Consider the following 23,489-nt stretch of genomic DNA (forward strand, 5'->3'; position numbering starts at 1 on the left):
CCCCGCGTATATTTATATAACGCTATCATATCCCCTCCAAGGAGCCTTTCTCTAAACTAAACTAAACTAGATTTAAATAAATTAACCTTTCTTCATAAACAGCGCATGTCAGTGTAAAATATTTCCACATTCCACATAAAATATTTATACATACGTATATAGTATATAGAGTATATACAGTATATAGATTATATACAGTATGTAGAGTATATACGGAGTATATACAGTATATTTGGTAAATAGTACATATACTATATAGAGTATATAGATTATATAGTACATATACTATATAGATTATATACAGTATGTAGAGTATATGCAGTATGTAGAATATATAGAGTAAATAAATTATATACATTATGTAGAGTATATACGGAGTATATCCAGTATATATTTGGTAAATAGTACATATACTATATAGAGTATAAACAGTATGTAGAGTATATAAATAGTATATACAGTATATTTAGTATATAGTACATAGAGTATATATAGTATATACAGTATATTTAGTATATAGTACATAGAGTATATATAGTATATACAGTGTATTTAGTATATAGTACATAGAGTATATAGATTATATACAGTGTATTTAGTATATAGTACATAGAGTATATAGATTATATACAGTATATTTAGTATATAGTACATAGAGTATATATAGTATATACAGTGTATTTAGTATATAGTACATAGAGTATATAGATTATATACAGTGTATTTAGTATATAGTACATAGAGTATATAGATTATATACAGTATATTTAGTATATAGTACATAGAGTATATATAGTATATACAGTGTATTTAGTATATAGTACATAGAGTATATAGATTATATACAGTGTATTTAGTATATAGTACATAGAGTATATAGATTATATACAGTATATTTAGTATATAGATTATATACAGTATATTTAGTATATAATACATAGAGTATATAGATTATATACAGTGTATTTAGTATATAGTACATAGAGTATATATAGTATATACAGTATATTAAGTATATAGTACATAGAGTATATATAGTATATACAGTGTATTTAGTATATAGTAGTAGAGTAGAGGTACCATCGAATATGCTCTGACCCCAACGACCGCACCCTGCATCTAAACGACCTCTCCAAATCTATGAAACAGAAAAGCTACCAATCAAAAACTAACAAATCAACTCTGCTCTCAAAGTTCCACGCACACCCCTGCTACAATATAGAGAAAAAGAATCTCTACACCTATACCACTTGTAGTCACCTATAACCCAGCGCTTGGAGAAATCCGGAAAGTCATCAAAGACCTACAGCCAATGCTAGCAGAAGATGAGACACTAAAAAAACATCTTCCCTGAAACCCCCATTCTGGCCTTCAGACAACCCCCAAACCTGCAAAAAAAATTAATTAACCGGAAACTACCCACTGACAGAATGAATAAAGAAAAAGGGAGCACACCGTGCAAAAGGCCCCGCTGCAAACTGTGCCAACACATATGCACAGACAACATAGCCACCCGCAACAGCGAGACCTACAGGGTTAAAGGATCATACGCCTGCACATCTAGCAATGCAGTGTGTATATAGTGTGTGTGGTGTATATATAGTGTGTATGATACAATGCACGAAATGTGACCTAGGATGCTACATTGGAGAAACCAGCCAGCAATTAAATGGCAGAATGAACAAATGAACATGCGCAGACATTCCATTAAACGCCACAAGGAAAATTCCTACTGCACCCCTGTGGGACACCATTTCACCCAACATGATCATTCAATCAAGGACCTAAAAATCAAAGTACTGAAAGGGGACCTCAGTAATACCAAAGAAAGACAAACATTTGAAGTCAGAATGATTCAACTATTCAACAGCAAGAATAGAGGACCCAATGCCGATTTGGGCTTCCTGTCCCACTACACAGGTTTTACATAACCCCCCACCTGCTGTATTTTTAGTGCACCATGTTCATCTATATTTACCTGTATATATATGACAACGTGTGTAGACATATACATTCCCATCCCTATATTCATCACTGCATTCCTATTCCCTGTATGTGAGCACAAGCATCTTATGTTTTTTTGTCAATTTATCTTCAGCAGTGCTAACCCCCCCCCCCTCAAAATTCCCTACTCAGAACATTTATGACCCTCTGGAGGGACACATACTTTTACAACATCTCACCCTCCCTTATCAGATCTGGGCAGTAAGCCCCCCTCCCCTGCCACACAACATTGAATTCTATGTCGTTTTGCTCAGAAATGTTTTAGACTTGAGAAAGGGAGAAGAGCTCCCGAAAGCTTGTCATTCCAAAATTCTGTTAGTCCAATAAAAAAGGTATTATCACAAGATACTTATTCCATCTGTTATTAGTATATAGTACATAGAGTATATATAGTATATACAGTATATTTAGTATATAGTACATAGAGTATATAGTATATACAGTATATTTAGTATATAGTACATAGAGTATATAGTATATACAGTATATTTAGTATATAGTACATAGAGTATATATAGTATATACAGTGTATTTAGTATATAGTACATAGAGTATATATAGTATATACCGTATATTTAGTATATAGTACATAGAGTATATAGATTATATACAGTGTATTTAGTATATAGTACATAGAGTATATAGATTATATACAGTGTATTTAGTATATAGTACATAGAGTATATAGATTATATACAGTGTATTTAGTATATAGTACATAGAGTATATATAGTATATACAGTGTATTTAGTATATAGTACATAGAGTATATAGATTATATACAGTGTATTTAGTATATAGTACATAGAGTATATAGATTATATACAGTATATTTAGTATATAGTACATAGAGTATATAGATTATATACAGTGTATTTAGTATATAGTACATAGAGTATATAGATTATATACAGTGTATTTAGTATATAGTACATAGAGTATATAGATTATATACAGTGTATTTAGTATATAGTACATAGAGTATATAGATTATATACAGTGTATTTAGTATATAGTACATAGAGTATATATAGTATATACAGTGTATTTAGTATATAGTACATAGAGTATATAGATTATATACAGTGTATTTAGTATATAGTACATAGAGTATATATAGTATATACCGTATATTTCGTATATAGTACATAGAGTATATAGATTATATACAGTGTATTTAGTATATAGTACATAGAGTATATAGATTATATACAGTGTATTTAGTATATAGTACATAGAGTATATAGATTATATACAGTGTATTTAGTATATAGTACATAGAGTATATAGATTATATACAGTGTATTTAGTATATAGTACATAGAGTATATAGATTATATACAGTATATTTAGTATATAGTACATAGAGTATATAGATTATATACAGTGTATTTAGTATATAGTACATAGAGTATATATAGTATATACCGTATATTTAGTATATAGTACATAGAGTATATATAGTATATACAGTGTATTTAGTATATAGTACATAGAGTATATAGATTATATACAGTGTATTTAGTATATAGTACATAGAGTATATATAGTATATACAGTGTATTTAGTATATAGTACATAGAGTATATAGATTATATACAGTGTATTTAGTATATAGTACATAGAGTATATATAGTATATACCGTATATTTAGTATATAGTACATAGAGTATATAGATTATATACAGTGTATTTAGTATATAGTACATAGAGTATATAGATTATATACAGTGTATTTAGTATATAGTACATAGAGTATATAGATTATATACAGTGTATTTAGTATATAGTACATAGAGTATATAGATTATATACAGTGTATTTAGTATATAGTACATAGAGTATATAGATTATATACAGTGTATTTAGTATATAGTACATAGAGTATATAGATTATATACAGTGTATTTAGTATATAGTACATAGAGTATATAGATTATATACAGTGTATTTAGTATATAGTACATAGAGTATATAGATTATATACAGTGTATTTAGTATATAGTACATAGAGTATATATAGTATATACCGTATATTTAGTATATAGTACATAGAGTATATAGATTATATACAGTATATTTAGTATATAGTACATAGAGTATATAGATTATATACAGTGTATTTAGTATATAGTACATAGAGTATATAGATTATATACAGTGTATTTAGTATATAGTACATAGAGTATATAGATTATATACAGTGTATTTAGTATATAGTACATAGAGTATATAGATTATATACAGTGTATTTAGTATATAGTACATAGAGTATATAGATTATATACAGTATATTTAGTATATAGTACATAGAGTATATAGATTATATACAGTGTATTTAGTATATAGTACATAGAGTATATATAGTATATACAGTGTATTTAGTATATAGTACATAGAGTATATAGATTATATACAGTGTATTTAGTATATAGTACATAGAGTATATATAGTATATACCGTATATTTAGTATATAGTACATAGAGTATATAGATTATATACAGTATATTTAGTATATAGTACATAGAGTATATAGATTATATACAGTGTATTTAGTATATAGTACATAGAGTATATAGATTATATACAGTGTATTTAGTATATAGTACATAGAGTATATAGATTATATACAGTGTATTTAGTATATAGTACATAGAGTATATAGATTATATACAGTGTATTTAGTATATAGTACATAGAGTATATAGATTATATACAGTGTATTTAGTATATAGTACATAGAGTATATAGATTATATACAGTGTATTTAGTATATAGTACATAGAGTATATAGATTATATACAGTGTATTTAGTATATAGTACATAGAGTATATAGATTATATACAGTGTATTTAGTATATAGTACATAGAGTATATAGATTATATACAGTGTATTTAGTATATAGTACATAGAGTATATAGATTATATACAGTATATTTAGTATATAGTACATAGAGTATATATAGTATATACCGTATATTTAGTATATAGTACATAGAGTATATAGATTATATACAGTGTATTTAGTATATAGTACATAGAGTATATAGATTATATACAGTGTATTTAGTATATAGTACATAGAGTATATAGATTATATACAGTGTATTTAGTATATAGTACATAGAGTATATAGATTATATACAGTGTATTTAGTATATAGTACATAGAGTATATAGATTATATACAGTGTATTTAGTATATAGTACATAGAGTATATAGATTATATACAGTGTATTTAGTATATAGTACATAGAGTATATATAGTATATACCGTATATTTAGTATATAGTACCTATATACTATACTATATACATATATATAGTACCATTGTTGGGTTCACCTAGTGGATTATTTCTTCATTGTTTTGTGAAAAAGGGTAAAATAAAAAAAATTAAAAAGGGTACGTTTTGTTGTATCGCCAATTAATAATTAGAGTGTTAAAAAATGTTAATTATTTATTTTCGTCGCAGTTTACATTTTTATTCATAAAAGTTGACCATTTATTGATGATCTTTATTATTTTTTTGTAATATTGGCTTCGAAGAAGGTTTTATTCAGATTTTGAGATATTTTATTCTGTTTTAGGCATTAAATAGAACGTTTGCCAAGATTCTGTGTATTTGGACTCCATACCCCTCGCGCTCAGTACTCATCGCTCCGAACCCTCCACTCTCCGTACCCTGCGCTCCGTACCCCCTGCTGTATATCCCCGTGCTTCGTACCCCCTGCTGTATATCCCCGTGCTTCGTACCCCCTGCTGTATATCCCCGTGCTTCGTACCCCCTGCTCCATACCCCTCCATGCCCCCTGCACTCCATACCCCCGCGACCCCTACCCCCCCACGCTCCGTACACTCCGCTCTGTAACCCCCGCGCTCCACACCCCCTGTTCCGTAGCCCTCCGTACCCCTTTGCACCGTATCCCTGCACTCAGTTCCCTCGTGCTCCGTATCCCCAGGCTCTCTACCCCCTCCATACCCTCTGCTCTGTACCCTGTACCCCCTGCTACATACCCCTCTGCCCAGTACCCCCGCGCTCCGTACCCCTCTGCCCAGTACCCCCTGCTACATACCCCTCTGCCCAGTACCCCCCGCGCTCAATACCCCTCTGCCCAGTACCCCCGCGCTCCGTACCCCTCCATACCCCCTTCACTCTGTACCCCCTGTGTTCCTTACCCCCTGTGTTCCGTACCCCCCCAGCTCTGTTATCGCCGCACTTTGTACCCCGCTGACTTTTCTCTATCTTCATTCGCTGTAATGACGTCAGGATTGATTACCGACGGCGGATTATTGTGTTGGGATTAGCAGCAGATAAGGAGCGGGGCAAAGGCGTCCGGAGCCTCAAACCAGATGCAGGAGCAGAACATTAATACTATTACAGTTACCCCCCACCCCCCTATCAATGTACAGTTACCCCCACCCGCCTCTGTTAGTGTACAGTTACCCCCAACCCCCCTATCAATGTACAGTTACCCCCACCCTGGTGGTGCAGTTTCACCTTCTTGCCCCAGCACTGCGCGGTTGATGCCAGTAATGAGTTCTCTTCAGTCTGGGAGAGCGGGTTTAACCCTTTCAATTCACCATAGTGTCGTTTGTTACAAGATACAGGATGGGAAAGAGTCGGGATCCGTGTGGATCTGGGGTGCTTCTGCGGCATTCGGCTCTATGTTCTGGGGAGCAGGGTAATAACCCCCCCACGCAGGGTAATAAGGCTTGTAGCGCACCCTGGGTACCTGAGAGGTATTAGTGGACGGGGCAAATAGAGGAGTTTCTTGCGGTCCCACCGTGGACCCCGTATCCTGCTGGAGGGTTACAAACGGTTAACAGACCAAAAGCCGCCGAGTCCGTCCATTAATCCTCTTAAAGCAGGCAGCGAACAAAGTGCAATAAGCCTTTAAGATAACGGTCTCCATGGCAACTATCACGCAACAAGTCAATTCATGGCGTAACTGCTAAGCGGGACTCTGATCTCGCCGATGCGCCGCAGGAGCGAGAAAATGGATTTACTGCGCCGGTCGGAGGGTAACTAAAAACGACCGAGGGGTCAGAGCGAAACTCCCTGCTGTGTCGGACCCCCAAACCCTGACATCTGTCACAGGGCAGGGGTCAGAATATCGGGGTAATAAACCTGGAGGAGGAGGCACCTGCTAGTCCCGCCATACCCCTCGCAGTATTATGCGGGGTAATTATATTCACACCCTGGAGGTGCTTTTAGAACTAAATGCAACCTCAGAAGCCTTCCCAGGAATAATCATCTCCGTCAAGTCAAGTTTCGGCTGATTCGGAATTTTTCAGGGAATGCTTAATTGTCATGTGACAGAAAGCCAAACACCGGGGGGGGGGACAATGGCAGATCTGCTAAGAAGGGTTTATTTTTTTAACCTTTCCCAGAAAAACATAAAAGTCGGATCGATAAACGAAGACACCGAGTATTTCGCAATACTCGGTGGCTGCAGATAACGCGACGGACTTTAAGTGAAAAGTGATTTTCTGTAAACAGACCGCTGAGTCCTCTGACAATCTCGTACCCGGTGAACCTCGCGTGACTCTCGGTTATCAGCTCATGTACCAGTAAAGCCCGAAGGCGTTCCGTCTCCGTACCGGATCACCGTTCATTAAATGATTAATCTGGAGATCTGGATGGATCCCAACGACGTCACATGCGGCGTCCGACACTTAAACTCCGCTCTCTTTCCGCACCTCTCCGCATTCGTCTCGGTAACATGGCACAGCAAGTCTTCTGCCGGGCCACGGTCTCTGCCGGCTGGCTGTCGGGGGCTTTGAAGACCAGACCGCCTGGACCTGCTCTGAGGGTCCTCGACTCCTCGTGGTACGGCCCGGGGGGGAAAGACGCCCGCAAGGAGTTTGCGGAGAGACACATCGAGGGGGCCTCGTTCTTCGACCTGGACCGGTGCTCGGACCGCAGCTCGCCCTACGAGATGATGCTGCCCGGCGAGGCTCAGTTCGCCAAATACGTGAGCGGCCTGGGAATCAACAACGAGAGCCACGTGGTGGTCTACGACTGCGACAGCTCGGGCATGCTGTACGCCCCGCGGGTCTGGTGGATGTTCCGACTCTTTGGCCACAACAAGGTGTCGGTCTTGGACGGAGGACTCAAGAACTGGCTGAGGCAGGGGCTGCCGGTCACGTCCCAAGCAACCGACGTGAAGCCCGAGGAGTTCCGGAGCCGCTTCAACCCATCGCTGCTGAAGACCTTCGAAGACGTTCAGGAGAACCTCGCGATCCGGGGGTTCCAGCTGGTGGATGCGCGGTCAGAGGGCAGGTTCCGGGGCCCCGAACCCAAACCCGGAGAAGGTGAGTGAAGGAAAGGAGGCTGGCGGCCCCAGATGTCTCGCTCTTAACATACGGAGGTCACATCGGGGCTGGGGTCACGAGAGACGCCGATTACAGCAACAAAGGTATGAAGAAGCCAAGAAGGGAGGGAAGCAGGTTACGCAAATATTTATAACTAGAGGGTGAGCCGCGGACACAGAGTGCCCTATTACCCCGCGGAGACAGACGGGGGCAGAGAGGAGACAGACGGAGGCAGAGAGGAGACAGACGGAGGCAGAGAGGAGACAGACGGAGGCAGAGAGGGGACAGACGGAGGCAGAGAGGAGACAGACGGAGGCAGAGAGGGGACAGACGGGGCAGAGAGGAGACAGACGGAGGCAGAGAGGAGACAGACGGAGGCAGAGAGGAGACAGACGGAGGCAGAGAGGAGACAGACGGAAGCAGAGAGGAGACAGACGGAGGCAGAGAGGAGACAGAAGGGGCAGAGAGGAGACAGACGGAGGCAGAGAGGAGACAGACGGAGGCAGAGAGGAGACAGACGGAGGCAGAGAGGAGACAGACGGAGGCAGAGAGGAGACAGACGGGGCAGAGAGGAGACAGAGGGAGGCAGAGAGGAGACAGACGGAGGCAGAGAGGAGACTAGACTTGCGCATTCGTCTTTGGGCGAAAATGTAAACCAGCACAAAGAGGCCGTTTTTTGGTTCGTGCCGAAGAGGCGCCGAAGAGAATACAGTGCCGGCAAAACGTAGGAGAAGACGAAGACTCACAATCACGAAGAATCGAAGATCCGTTCATTTTTCGCTGTGACTGCTTTGGCGACACTGCCACATCCGAGCGTTACAGAGAGATTGTTCTGTTCCGTGTGAGACTGGTAAGCCTCAGCCTGCCATTTCTCACAGTGTACTTCATCCTCACTTCAGTTCTACTGAATTAATATTTAATAATAATCATTTGATTAATTTAATCATTTATTTTATTTAATTTGTCTGTCATCAACTGTGTAGTGCTGTTGAGTTGACCTCACTGGCACTGGGGTGCCCTTGCCCTGGGCTGGCACTAGTGCCTACTGCCTGCCCTGCTTAAATAAATTAAATAATAGAATTTATAAATAATTTAATAGAATATATTATTAATAATTGAATACATATAAAATTATATATATATTTGTCAGTTATAGTTAGTAATAGTATACTAGTGTAGAGTGTACTGTAGACATTCAAGACATCTACTAGTGTCTAATCTAAAATCAGTAATATCAATAATTCTATAATTCTTTCTTGTCTTAATAGTTAATTAAATTAGCTATAAATAAAAGTAATAATATTAATTAATTACTACTAGCGTATAGTTCAGCTAATCTTATTAGTACTGGTGCTGCAGCTCTATAGTTTGCTTTGTTTTAGCAACAGTAAGAGACCAAGTCAATTTTTCTTAATTAATCTTTCCTTTTATTTCATTTGTTTTGCTCACCTCAGTCCATCAGTGGAGTGAACTTGTTGGGCTAGTGAGTGCAGCCGCATAAGTGCTGTGTGTTTCAGCAAGCAGTGAAGCTAACTGTTTTGCTGTGACATTTTATTTTATTTCTAATTTCTTTTCAAGAAAAATTGACTGTGACGACAACAACTGTACTAAGCAAAGCTTCAAGATACTAGCTGCAGTACTAAAATAATTCTAATCTTTAATCTTCTTAATCTATAATATATTATATAATATAAAATAAATTCTAATTCATAATCTATAATATAAGTAATTCTAAATTCTAATTCATAATCTATATTCTTCTATCTATAATCCATAATATATAAGTAAATTAGTTCTAATCTATTAATAATATAATATTATATATAACTTAACCTCACTTTAGCTTAGTGGGCTTGAGAGCGTCTGCCTAGAGTTAGACTAGAATACTAAGAAATATCGCTTTAGGTTTAGCATAGTAGTAGGCTAGGCTCTTAGGCCCGTGTAAATTCAAAGTCTTTAATTTTTTTATCCCCCTTTTTTCTTTAAAGTTTTTTTAAACACCACACTACACACGCAACACAACATTTGAAATGGATCCTCCTTTTGGGACTAAGGAGGGACAAGCTCCATCTACCACCACCACCAGCACCACCACCAGCACCACCACCAGCACCACCACCAGTTCTAAGATGCAGCCTTTGCGTCAGTCTAGTCGGCCAAGTAGGCCAAGCTCTCGCTTATCATTTGGGGAAGCATTGCTTGAAGGATCATCAAGTAAAGGAAAGGCACCAAAAGCAGGCAGTAGTGCTGCTAGGCCCACAAGCTCTATGGTTTTTTACGGAAAGCCTAAAGCACCAGAAGCACGTTCAAAGTTAAAGGGTAGCACAAGTAGTACTTCTACTAGCCCAGTGAGTAAAAAGAAGTGCCTTTTGCCCCAAGCAGCATCTTCCCCATCCACAAGCAGCATGCAAGGTACCAAGCAGAGCCAAATTAGCAGCAAGACTCAGAGGGGTCCCAAACCAAAGCGATCTCATTCCTTCATAGGGAAAAGCACACTTCCCAAAACATTCTGCATGCGACGAGGAAAATGTTTAGCCTTTGGGTGGGAGCAGAGGCGGGCACCAATGTTGAAGTTGGTTTTGTGGTAACTGACGGAGGTGCCAATATGGTGAAAGCGCTGCGAGATGGTCATATTGTTGGTGTGCGCTGTGCAGCCCACATCATCCATCTTGTAGTGAAAGCAGCAATGTCAGAAGGAACTAATGTGGCAGCAGTAGTTCTGTCCCGCTGCAGAAAGATCGCTGGGCACTTTCACCATAGTGTTAAGGCTAGCCAACTTTTGAGGGAAGAACAAGAGAGGTCAGGTCTTCCCGTACACTGCCTACGTCAGGATGTCAGTACACGGTGGAACTCCACGTTAGACATGCTGGAGAGGATTTTGGAGCAGCAGAGGGCAATCCATAATCTTGCCTCAGAGCGTAATATTGGGATTACCTCTCCATTGAATAGGGAGGATTGGACAGTGATCGCCCAGCTAGTGGCAGTCCTTAAACCATTCAGGGACGCCACAGAAAATTTAAGCTCAAACACTGCCAGTCTGGCCCAGGTAATCCCAGTGTTCTCCCATCTAGGCAGCAAGATGGATGTGTTCCTTGGAAACCGTGAGGCTGTTCAAGGTGGCACTCTACATCCTGACGTAGCAGCCATAGTCAGGAAGCTGAAGGAGCTGCTAAAAGTACACCTTCGCAGACGAATGGAAGAGAGTCCCGAAATGATGCTAGTGTGCCTTTGCGATCCAAGAATTAGGAAGGAAGAGATGATGTGGTCTGCTACCCCTAGCAGCAGCATCAGCAGCAGTGCCACAAGCAGCACAATACAGCTGAGTGGAGCAGCTGCGTTTTGGGAAGAGGCACTTGGCAGTATAGTTGGACCATCTGACAGAGCTAGCAGCAGAAAGGAGAGTAGTGCTGCTGAAATGGTCAAACTTTACCTCTGTGAAGTTCCTTCTGCTCCTAATGTTGATCCTCTTAGCTACTGGGATGAAAAGAAGAGTGTGTGGCCTGCACTCTCATGGGCTGCGCAGCAGCTACTATCATGTCCGCCAACCACTGTTCAAAGTGAGCGCGTGTTTTCTATGACTGGAAACATACTGAGTCCACAGCGCTCACGCATGGCACCTCATCTGATGGAGCAGATTGCCTTCCTTAAATTCAATCTGCCCAAGTTGGGTAAGTTAGCTTGGAAAGTTAATTTGTTCAAGGTAGTTTCTCCCCCTGGTTGCACGTGTTTGTGGTGTGGTCCGAAACGCCATGGACTGACAGACTTTCATGCTTTGCCCTGGGGTGGAACAGGTGAGCGGGTCGTCAATTGCCCACTCATTCAACTTTCCCAATGCTGCTGCTGCTGGTGGTGGTGGTTGTGGTGGTTGTGGTGGTGGTGCCAGCGTCTCTTCTCTGCCAGTTCGCTTCCTGGCTAGTGTCATGCCTCAAATGTCCAAAATGTTCAAGGTAGTTTCTCCCCCCTGGCTGCGTCTGTCTGCGGTGTGGCAACGCCTGTTACCTCCGCCGGAGTGGCCAGCTTACACTAGGGCCTTGTGTCTGAGCTCTGGAAGTTCGCTCCCAACTGACCCAACTTTTTCAGGGACAGTCCTGCTTTTTTCCTGTCCCATCAAATTTAGCTAAACTAGGTATGCTAGTGCACATAGGTATAGCTGGGTAGGGTATCATTACAACATTAAATAAATATAATAAAGTAAATAATAATAAATATAACTTTAAAATAAAATTCAATAAACCCATTAAAATTAAATTATTATTTAGACATAATAATAGATCTTTAACCAAACCAGTGCACTGCTAATAATCTTACAAATAACCGTACATTAACCCTAAGCTATTTTTTAGTTCTTGTCCAACATTTTTCCATTCGCATACCCGCCAACACACCCAACATTTTCGTGGACAGTCCTGTCCAGTAAAAGTTGGGTTGTTGCAAATGTTAGGCATGTATTACAAGTGGTCCAAAATCAATTTAAAAACGTAAAATAATCCCTATTCTTTTATTAAACATCTATGGATGTGTGATTGTTTATGATAAACGGAGGCCAAGTTCCTTGGAGCATTTGTCTCTAGGTCGTTTTGTGTACAGTACACCTCAGTACGTGTGTGCAACTCTATTGGTCGTTTTGACAGGGGGCTGGCCTGCCATCAGCGAATGAAGTGAGTTCTGCAATTCTGCAAATTATTTGTTGATGCCAGACCAGCCCCCTTCCGGCAACCAATAGAGTGGCACACACGTACCTTCACGTGCTGCTCCGATGTGTTGTTAACCCCGTATTAACCCCTGCTAAGCAGCCGGGAGACAACGAAGATGAAACGAGCACGAAGAATGGCCACGAATATTCGCCCGAAAAGAAGACAGGAAAGGGCGAATATTCGGGGAATACGAAGTTTTTTTTTCCCTCGAAGACGAACACGAAGAGCCCCCTGGTGCCAAAGTCTAGAGGAGACAGACGGAGGCAGAGAGGAGACAGACGGAGGCAGAGAGGAGACGGACGGACGAGGCATAGAGGAGGCAGAGAGAGGCAGAGAGGAGACAGAGAGAGGCAGAGAGGAGACAGACGGAGGCAGAGAGGAGACAGACGGAGACAGAGAGGAGACAGACGGACGGAGGCAGAGAGGAGACAGAGAGAGGCAGAGAGGAGACAGACGGACGAGGCAGGAGACAGAGGGAGGCAGAGAGGAGACAGACGGAGGCAGAGAGGAGACAGAGAGAGGCAGAGAGGAGACAGACGGACGAGGCAGGAGACAGAGAGAGGCAGAGAGGAGACAGATGGACGAGGCAGAGAGGAGACAGAGAGAGGCAGAGAGGAGACAGACGGACGAGGCAGAGAGGAGACAGAGGGAGGCAGAGAGGAGACAGATGGACTGAGGCCAAGCAATCATGGAGGATAACGGAGTCTTCAAAGGGAAAGGGTAGAGAAACCAGAGAGGAAGATGAAGGTCGGTTTATAGTCACGGTACAGAGAACATAAAGAGACGTAATGAGCAGAGATGTCTCCAGACACAGAGGGGGATTATTCACTAAGCTGCGAGTCGAGCATTTCCTCTCCTGGACTTTGCTCTACGTTATGAAAGATGCGTCTCTCCTGCTGTAACGACTCAAACCTTAATCAGTCGTTGGTCTCGTCTTAGATTCAGGAGCCGTATGTCTATCCCATGCATGTTTAATCCCCTCACTGTATTACCCTCTACCACCTCTGCCGGGAGCCTGCTCCACTTATCTACCCCCCTCTCGGTAAAGTAAAACTTAAAAGCCTCTGACCCTCTAGTGTTAGATTCTGTCCTCTTCTTTTAACGTTTCTCCTCCTTTCAAATAAACTTCCCTCCTATACGTTGTTGAAAATACTTATTTTCCAAATCTTGAGAAAACAAAAGAAAACATAATTTTTTTTATTTTATTTCTTCCAAAATATAACAAATCAGATAATGGGGTAAAAATAAGCTGTAATACGTCACGCGCCCATTATAGAGAATTCTATAACCTCTGCATCAGAAATCTGTGCGTTTTACACCAATTCAGTAACAACGATCAAAAAGGGGAAAAAAACAGCGCAGGGCGCGACCCCCCCAGAGGGGTATAAAATGTGTCAGGGAAGGGCATTGGCGAAAGCCTTGGGTGCGCCTGATCTCTGCGTATTTCTCAGATACCCCTTTACTTTATCTCGGGTTTTGGTATCGGGAGGGGATCCGGGTCCATCCTGCCCCTGAGAGGCAAGATCGCTTTTGCCCTCTGTTTCCAGCAGGGGGCACAATCCTGGAGCATTGCCAGCAGTCCATGTAGATCCAGACATACCATACACTGATGTAGTACGGACAGGTCTAAGGCACACAGGCGGTGGTATTCACCTAGGGCGTGTGAGTGTGAGTGTGAGTGACTGAGTAATCTGCGAGCTGAATTTAAATGCTCCAAGGTTGAATTTTGCAAACCCCCAAAGGCTGCAGCCCCCCCAGCTGTACGAGAAATATATATATATATACGCTTTATACATAGTAACAAAACCAAGCACACCGACCTCACATCCCCTCGCCTTTAACCCGCAAACTCAGCCATTCTGTGAGTGTTAGTGTGTGGGGGCATTCAACTGGACTCGAGTCAGTTCAGTCATATTAACCCTTAACTAGACTGACCATTCAACTTCTTAGTGAATAGATCCAAAAGACCCAAGGTCCGTCACTCTTTATTCCTTCCCCGAGGTTCCATTCACGTACAGCCTTTGTTTAGACACCAGAGAGCTGGCGATGAACGCGACCGAGCGCCCTACTCACGCTTTCCATCTCATCACTAATGGCGGAGAACGGCTGCCGGCGAATCAAGAGACAAAAGCCCCCATTTCACAGCAAAACGGAGCACACCGCGCATGTTACTCCGCTTGCTGTGCCCTGTCTAGTGGGTGTTTTTCTCACTTTCGACCCACAGTCAGCACACAGGATATCTGGCTGGGTTCATAGAGTCAGAACATGGCGGTGATGTCACACGTTGTGTCGTGATGTCACAGGTCGTGATGTCACACACATGGTGCAGTGTGGGGAAGGTAAGCGTATGAGATATTCCGTAGGGTGCGTGGAGGGTGGCGATGGCGGTAACCGTGGGGAGATTTCTTTTCACGTCATTGTGTCCTTTGCGGCAGGGATCGAGCCCGGACACATCCCCGGCTCCGTCAACCTTCCCTTCTCCAGCTTCCTGACGGCGGACGGATACGAGAAATCTCCGGCCGAGATACGGCAGCTGTTCCAGGAGAAGGGGATCGACCTGACCAAGCCCCTGACCGCCACGTGCCGCCGCGGCGTCACCGCCTGCCACCTGGCACTGGCCTCCTTCCTGCTCGGCAAAGAGGACACCGCGGTCTACGACGGCTCGTGGTCTGAGTGGTTCCATCGCGCGAAACCCGAGCACAAGGCGTTTGAGACGAGCAGAAGCAAAGCGTAAAAAAACGAACCCCGCTGGGGAGACGGAACGGCACGGCTGCCACGGACGGGCCGAACGCGGACGCCTGCGGGACCCCACACGCCAAACACGGAGCAGCGCTCTGAACGCTCTTACATCATTGTAAATATTACGTCATGCGCGGCCCCGGGGCGGAAACACTTCGTAAAGCGAAGGTGGAGATTATTATTTTGTGATAAAAAAAAGAGTAAATTTGGTAAAGAAAGTATGGTGCCTTTATTATCTAAAGTATAATAGATTGCAAGCTTTTGGGGCTATTTAGATCTCCTGTTCATCAATAAACCTCCGGGGCGCCGTCTACTAAACCCTTTCGTTTCCGGAGCACACGGATGGAGCGCGCTCTGTACCGCTCATTTATTCAATAAAGCGTAAATAAAACCCGTCATTCTTCCACCAAACGCCGCACTCCGTCCCATAAACGCGTTTCAGGCTCCGCCTTGGGCTGACAGGAGGATTCCGGCGCACTGAGGGATTGTGGGAAATTAAAGGCGTTTGCATTTAACGCCCCTGAGGAGCATTAAATATAAATAACTGTTTCAGTGCCGCATTCGGCTGTGTATCAGAGTTCTGGCGGTCATCCTCCATTTAAATTCGCGGGTTACAGAGGTCATTGGATGAAGATAACCCTTTCACCGCCACAAAAGCCGTTCAAGCAGCAAAGAGGATAATGTCTCGGGCTGCCGGACTTCTGTAAGTAAACGAACGTAAGAGGGTAACAGGCTGCAGCGATGCTCGTGGGCCCCGTGGCTGGAGCCTTTGCTTGGCGGAGAGAAAGGGAAGGGTGATGAGGGAGCAGGATGGTGGAGAAAGAGGGGCAGAGGATGGAGACAAAGCCAGGCAAGAGAGAGCCGGACGGTGCAGAGGGAGAAGGGCAGAGCAGGGTAGTGATGGGAGAGCGGGGCAAGGAAAGGCAAGATGGCGGGTGAGAGAAAGACAAGGAGAAGGACCTGGGGGGTGCGAATAGCGAGGCACCGAGGGGCAGAAACATAGAAAGTGACGGCAGATAAAAAGCATTCGGAGTCCAGTCTGCCCGACCTCTGAATACTTTCCTTAGTCTTCACTGCATTAACATCTACCACCTCTGCTGGAAGGCTATTCCCCTTACTATGTCACTGGTCTTCCGTCTGCAACAGGCCGAACCCGGGAGCCGGCAAACCACTCGGTAACCGCGATCAGAGCCAGAGATTACCGTCTGTCCTCTTAATAATAGAATCCGCACCACCACCACCTGGGCTTCCCTTCCTTCCGGATCCCCGTACACCGGATGAGCCCCCCCAACACGCTCACTTAATCGGCACATTTGTTGGGATGGAGAAACTCTGGACTGGCTTCCCTCCCCGACAGCCACCACGTCTGTCACTCAGCTACGCGCTCCCTACGACGGATCTCCCCGTCTAAACTCTGCTCAGTGAGCGAGGGACTCCCCTCAATCTCTCTCCGCGTCTCACTGCGCCTCTTCAGAGCTCCAGCAACCACTCACACTCACCACAGCGATATGGAATGATCTCCAGGCTCACTCACAGGGTTGAGAGAATATCCATCTTACCTGAGTTTCTCCTTTGTGGCACCGACTGGCCGCGTACAGAAAGCACGAGAAAAGCTAATAAAAGCATATTTAATGTTTTCTAGAAATCCACAATTTCCAGCATAAACCATAACAACGAGTCTCTGGGCCACACTCAACAGGCGTAACCCACACCGGGCATTTCCCACTCACCCGGCAGCCCGGAGTGCCCGTGGGGCGACGTCACCACGTTAACCGGCTGGGTTTCGGTGCCGAGCTCGGCGGCCGCGGGGTGAGAGCGCCAGCCCTGACTACGCCGGCTGGAACACATCTTTAAAGCGTCGATCATCATGGGGGGCACGTGCTCGCTCAGGGTCTTCATTAGGGTGTTGCCGGACCCCGCGAGCTCCCACCTCCGCGGCCTGGCGCCCGTCTTTCTCCGCGAGTGTTTGATGTGCGTGCGCCGCTTGTGCACGTTGGCGTTGTAGGCCAGGGCCGCCAGCTTTGCCCTGACGTCCGTGGCGTCCGCCGTGAAAGGATTCTTTTTGCAGAGAAACTTTTGCATAAAACTGTGATAAATCTCGATTTCCCTGGTGTGGCAAAACTGTGACAACCGGGACAAATCTCTGGTGACCCGCGGATCCAGCACCACCTCCCTCAACGCATTGAAACTGGGAGATCCCGGCCTCAGCCACGGGCGGACGCTGCGCTGCTCGGCCTTCAGCGGCTTATGGGCACAGGAAGGATACAGACTCGCGCCTTCCCACTCATGTTGGTCTGTGACGTGGAAAAGCGTGGACTGCCAGCGCTCCCGCAGCATGTCCTCTTTCCCCTGACTGGTGCTGGCGCACCACCATAGGTGGTCACTAACGGCAGGGACCCACTGGCCAAGCTCACGGCAGGACTTCCTCCTACTGGCGGCTCTCAGTCTTCTCCTCACTCCTCGGGCATACTGCCAGATGTCGAACTCGTGGTTGATGTGGCGGTAGCTGCGAGACATCACTTTGCTGATGCCCGGGTGACTGTCTGTGGCGACGGTCTTTATCTCGAAGTCTTGCAGCAATCTATCGAGACCGTTCTTGAAAGTCCGTTTCTCCAGGTCGGCGGACAAAGTGCTTTGGGAGGCCCACTCCATCTGAAAATCCACGATCCTGCTGGTGGCCACGTCGATGAACGTATAAACGCAGCACTTCAAGCTGTCGCCGGGAATATCGCGCCGCCTGTCCCCGGCCAGCGTCAGCTGCGTGTTTCTAAAGGCGTCTCGAAGCCGCAGCCGCTCCTGCCGCCAGTGCAGATCCACGGTGGGGAAAAGGTACTCCTGCTGGTATTTTTGGTAGGCGGACAGACTGATCTGCTGAAGACCCAACAAGTGGCTCATCTCCTGCAGCTGCCGGAAGCTGGAGCCACTAAACAGCACGGCGGCGGCCGTCAGGACGTTCCCGGCGGCGATATCCCCCGTGGTCGGCTGACTGTGCCACAAGTGGGAGCGATGACCGCTGAGGCAGTGGCCGGTGACTGACAGGGAAGTCCCGTTGACGTGTTTCTCCAGTTTCCGAATGCGTGCCGTGCACCCGTCGCCATGGCGACAAGTGGCTTTATAAAGCAGGTCATCCAGACAGGACTCGAACACGATAAACTTTCTTTCGCTGGCGAGATCGCTTTCGGAAATCTCTCTTTCCGCCGAGGCGTCGGAGACCGTGGCCATCGAGCCGTACGGCTGGCTCTTGGCGTTAAACCTCGTGGTCTTGTTGGGTGGAAGAGTCTTGCGCGTCTGAGACGACTGCCACGGCCGAGGTGCTTCGTGCCGCTCCAAAAGCGCAGAACTGTCAGCCCCTGGAGGCGGCTCCGGGTTTGGGGCAGGCGCTTTACACTTCTTTGTGGTTTTTACGTGCGTGGCGCCAGAGCTGGGGTAAAAGTGGTCCAGCTGCACCTTCCAAGGTTCACCGTTGAAGTTAAACTCGAACTCTGGCCACTGAACCCCTTTGTCCACTTTGTTACACTGAGGATCCGTGGACGTGGAGGCATCAACCATCTTGTTGTGCGTGGACGTGTAGGCATCTTTGGTGGCGCGACCCGAATGGCAGGATAGCCGGGAATGTCCTCTCCCGGTGCTCGCGTTGGTACCGGTCTGAGCGTGAGCGACCGGCTGCAGTTTGGGGTGACGTCTGCCGGTCTTATTGCCTGATGTGGTGGCCGCGGCTTCCGATTTCTTTTTCCCCGGGAAAATAGTCGGGACGGCGTCTGCCCTCAAAATCGATTTCTTGCCGTCCCAAACGTAGTTCTGGGGCGAGAAATGTGCGGAGCAGATCCGGAAAATCCACCTTTTCCTCGAATCCAAAATGCGCTGCGCGAGGGCATCGACGTCTCCCACGCTGTCCCCGATCTGCTCGAGCCACAGCTTTATCAGCGCCAGCGAGTTGGGGAAGCCGTGGAGTTTGACCCCGCTGTTCTTGCCGGTGGTGTTGGAACATCCCTTCACGATGCACTTGGTCATGGCGAGTCCCTGCACGAGAAGAAGGCCAGCCGTCAATATACAGGCCGGGGCACGGAGGGGCAAGTACCGGTGCTGGGAGGGCAACGGGGCTTGTGATATATATCGTGAGGACACGTTCTGTGGACACGTGTGGAAAGGGGTGGCACGGGAGGGCAGAAGGGGGTTTCATGGGCAAAACGTGAAAGAAGAGGGGTAACAAAGTGCGACCTACTTTATAAAATAACCACCGATGACGACTCGGTAACCGGGTCAGGAGCTAACCGGGTATTTAGGTGTCCAGCCAACCAACCAATGGGAGCTAACCGGGTATTTAGGTGTCCAGCCAACCAACCAATAGGAGCTAACTGGGTATTTAGGTGTCCAGCCAACCAACCAACTGGAGGTAACTGGATGTTTAACAATACAGCCAACTGACCAATAAGAGCTAAACTGGCATTTAAGTTTCCAGCCAACCAACCAATAGGAGCTAACCGGGTTTTCACGGTTCAAGCCATACACACTGCATTTGGCCTATAATTTTAATCGCGAGTTGGTTTGGTGCAGATCGGCTCTGCGGGTAATAACCGGGTGCATATATCCGGGGGTATCACCATCTGCCCCCCAGGAGCGATAAAAAAACAAATACTTCCCAATGGCGCGTCAAAACGGGGAACCGCCGGCTCTCTCCCGGGAATATTAATATTTCTCATCGAATTACCTTTTGATCTAAAATTTTTCAGGGAAAACAAAGTCTTTCCACTTAAAAACCAGGGGGGGGGTGGAGGTGACTCAGAGCTTTCTGCATCTCCCCAGGTACCAACCAGATGTCACTAATACCCCCAGACAGGGTCAGTAGTACCCTCATACCCCCCAGACAGGGTCAGTCGTGCCCTCATACCCCCCAGACAGGGTCAGTAGTGCCCTCATACCGCCCCCAGACAGGGTCAGTAGTGCCCTCATACCGCCCCCAGACAGGGTCAGTCGTGCCCTCATACCCCCCAGACAGGGTCAGTAGTGCCCTCATACCCCCCCAGACAGGGTCAGTAGTGCCCTCATACCCCCCAGACAGGGTCAGTAGTGCCCTCATACCGCCCCCAGACAGGGTCAGTAGTGCCCTCATACCCCCCAGACAGAGTCAGTAGTGCCCTCATACCCCCCAGACAGGGTCAGTAGTGCCCTCATACCCCCCAGACAGGGTCAGTAGTGCCCTCATACCCCCCCAGACAGGGTCAGTAGTGCCCTCATACCCCCCCCCAGACAGGGTCAGTAGTGCCCTCATACCCCCCAGACAGGGTCAGTAGTGCCCTCATACCGCCCCCAGACAGGGTCAGAAGTGCCCTCATACCCCCCAGGCAGGGTCAGAAGTGCCCTCATACCCCCCAGGCAGGGTCAGAAGTGTCCTCATACCCCCCAGACAGGGTCAGAAGTGTCCTCATACCCCCCAGACAGGGTCAGAAGTGCCCTCATACCCCCCAGACAGGGTCAGTCGTGCCCTCATACCCCCCAGACAGGGTCAGTCGTGCCCTCATACCCCCCAGACAGGGTCAGTAGTGCCCTCGTACCCCCCCCCAGACAGAGTCAGTAGTGCCCTCGTACCCCGGGTTACTGGTTCCCAGGTCTCCCCTCTGCCTGTTGCCCTTCTCCTTCGCAAACTGCCCCTCTATGCTGCCCCTAGCAGGATCTTTCATCCAAATACATAAAGTGGAAGCTCTGCGGCCCAGACCCCCTCACTCACCTACCGCTCGGCACACGAGGACTACAACTTCCATCATGCCCCGCAGTGCAACAGTAACCCTGCCCCTATACGTGACGTCACTTCCGATTTCTGCTGCTCTTGCTCTGCTATACGACACCGGAGTAACAGGGTAAAAAGGAGGCGGACTGTAACCAGAGAAAGGGGTAATAAAGAGCTGCCCTCACTGTTACCCCTCATATTATACACTGCACCCCAAATATACCCTTCATACTATACACTGCACCCCAAATATATACCCCTCATACTATACACTGCACCCCAAATATACCCCTCATACTATACACTGCACCCCGAATATACCCCTCATACTATACACTGCACCCCAAATATACCCCTCATACTATACACTGCACCCCAAATATACCCCTCATACTATACACTGCACCCCAAATATACCCCTCATACTATACACTGCACCCCGAATATACCCCTCATACAATACACTGCACCCCAAATATACCCCTCATACAATACACTGCACCCCAAATATACCCCTCATACTATACACTGCACCCCAAATATACCCCTCATACAATACACTGCACCCCAAATATACCCCTCATACTATACACTGCGCCCCAAATATACCCCTCATACTATACACTGCACCCCAAACATATACCCCTCATACTATACACTGCACCCCAAATATACCCCTCATACTATACACTGCACCCCGCATATACCCCTCATACTATACACTGCACCCCGAATATACCCCTCATACTATACACTGCGCCCCAAATATACCCCTCATACTATACACTGCACCCCAAATATACCCTTCATACTATACACTGCACCCCGAATATACCCCTCATACTATACACTGCACCCCAAATATACCCTTCATACTATACACTGCACCCCAAATATACCCCTCATACTATACACTGCACCCCAAATATACCCCTCATACTATACACTGCACCCCAAATATACCCCTCATACTATACACTGCACCCCAAATATACCCCTCATACTATACACTGCACCCCAAACATATACCCCTCATACTATACACTGCACCCCAAACATATACCCCTCATACTATACACTGCACCCCAAATATACCCCTCATACTATACACTGCACCCCTAATATACCCCTCATACTATACACTGCACCCCTAATATACCCCTCATATTATACACTGCACCCCAAACATATACCCCTCATACTATACACTGCACCCCAAATATACCCCTCATACTATACACTGCACCCCGAATATACCCCTCATACTATACACTGCACCCCAAATATACCCCTCATACTATACACTGCACCCCAAATATACCCCTCATACTATACACTGCACCCCTAATATACCCCTCATACTATACACTGCACCCCAAATATACCCCTCATACTATACACTGCACCCCGAATATACCCCTCATACTATACACTGCACCCCGAATATACCCTTCATACTATACACTGCACCCCGAATATACCCCTCATACTATACACTGCGCCCCAAATATACCCCTCATACTATACACTGCACCCCAAATATACCCCTCATACTATACACTGCACCCCAAATATACCCCTCATACTATACACTGCACCCCAAATATACCCCTCATACTATACACTGCACCCCAAACATATACCCCTCATACTATACACTGCACCCCAAACATATACCCCTCATACTATACACTGCACCCCAAATATACCCCTCATACTATACACTGCACCCCTAATATACCCCTCATACTATACACTGCACCCCTAATATACCCCTCATACTATACACTGCACCCCTAATATACCCCTCATATTATACACTGCACCCCAAACATATACCCCTCATACTATACACTGCACCCCAAATATACCCCTCATACTATACACTGCACCCCGAATATACCCCTCATACTATACACTGCACCCCAAATATACCCCTCATACTATACACTGCACCCCAAATATACCCCTCATACTATACACTGCACCCCTAATATACCCCTCATAC

The 23,489-nt window shown here is 45.3% G+C and overlaps 2 protein-coding genes across 2 annotated transcripts; one reads left to right on the plus strand and one right to left on the minus strand.

Moving 5' to 3' along the window:
- The first annotated feature begins 7,707 nt into the window (after window positions 1–7,707).
- On the plus strand, window positions 7,708–15,974 carry LOC128496442 (thiosulfate sulfurtransferase-like). Its single transcript, XM_053466074.1, has 2 exons — window positions 7,708–8,323; window positions 15,453–15,974. Exons 1-2 carry the CDS (start codon window positions 7,732–7,734, stop codon window positions 15,749–15,751), a joined length of 891 nt encoding a protein of 296 aa, XP_053322049.1. The 5' UTR covers window positions 7,708–7,731; the 3' UTR covers window positions 15,752–15,974.
- Window positions 15,975–17,370: 1,396 nt separating this feature from the next.
- Window positions 17,371–21,530, minus strand: LOC128496430 (uncharacterized). The gene is made up of 2 exons (XM_053466056.1): window positions 21,482–21,530; window positions 17,371–19,776 (listed from the first exon to the last, which is right to left on the minus strand). The coding sequence occupies exon 2, from the start codon at window positions 19,765–19,767 to the stop codon at window positions 17,449–17,451; it is 2,319 nt and encodes a 772-aa protein (XP_053322031.1). The 5' UTR covers window positions 19,768–19,776; window positions 21,482–21,530; the 3' UTR covers window positions 17,371–17,448.
- Window positions 21,531–23,489: the final 1,959 nt, after the last annotated feature.

Source organism: Spea bombifrons, chromosome 5 (assembly GCF_027358695.1).
Source record: "Spea bombifrons isolate aSpeBom1 chromosome 5, aSpeBom1.2.pri, whole genome shotgun sequence".
Classification (NCBI taxonomy): domain Eukaryota; kingdom Metazoa; phylum Chordata; class Amphibia; order Anura; family Pelobatidae; genus Spea; species Spea bombifrons.

Bases quoted from the DNA above. Each gene is read 5' to 3' on its own strand.
- LOC128496442 (XM_053466074.1), top strand. From the start codon at position 7,732: ATGGCACAGCAAGTCTTCTGCCGGGCCACGGTCTCTGCCGGCTGGCTG. The intron at 8,324-15,452 runs GTGAGTGAAGGA...CCTTTGCGGCAG, and splicing joins CGAACCCAAACCCGGAGAAG to GGATCGAGCCCGGACACATC.
- LOC128496430 (XM_053466056.1), bottom strand. From the start codon at position 19,767: ATGACCAAGTGCATCGTGAAGGGATGTTCCAACACCACCGGCAAGAAC.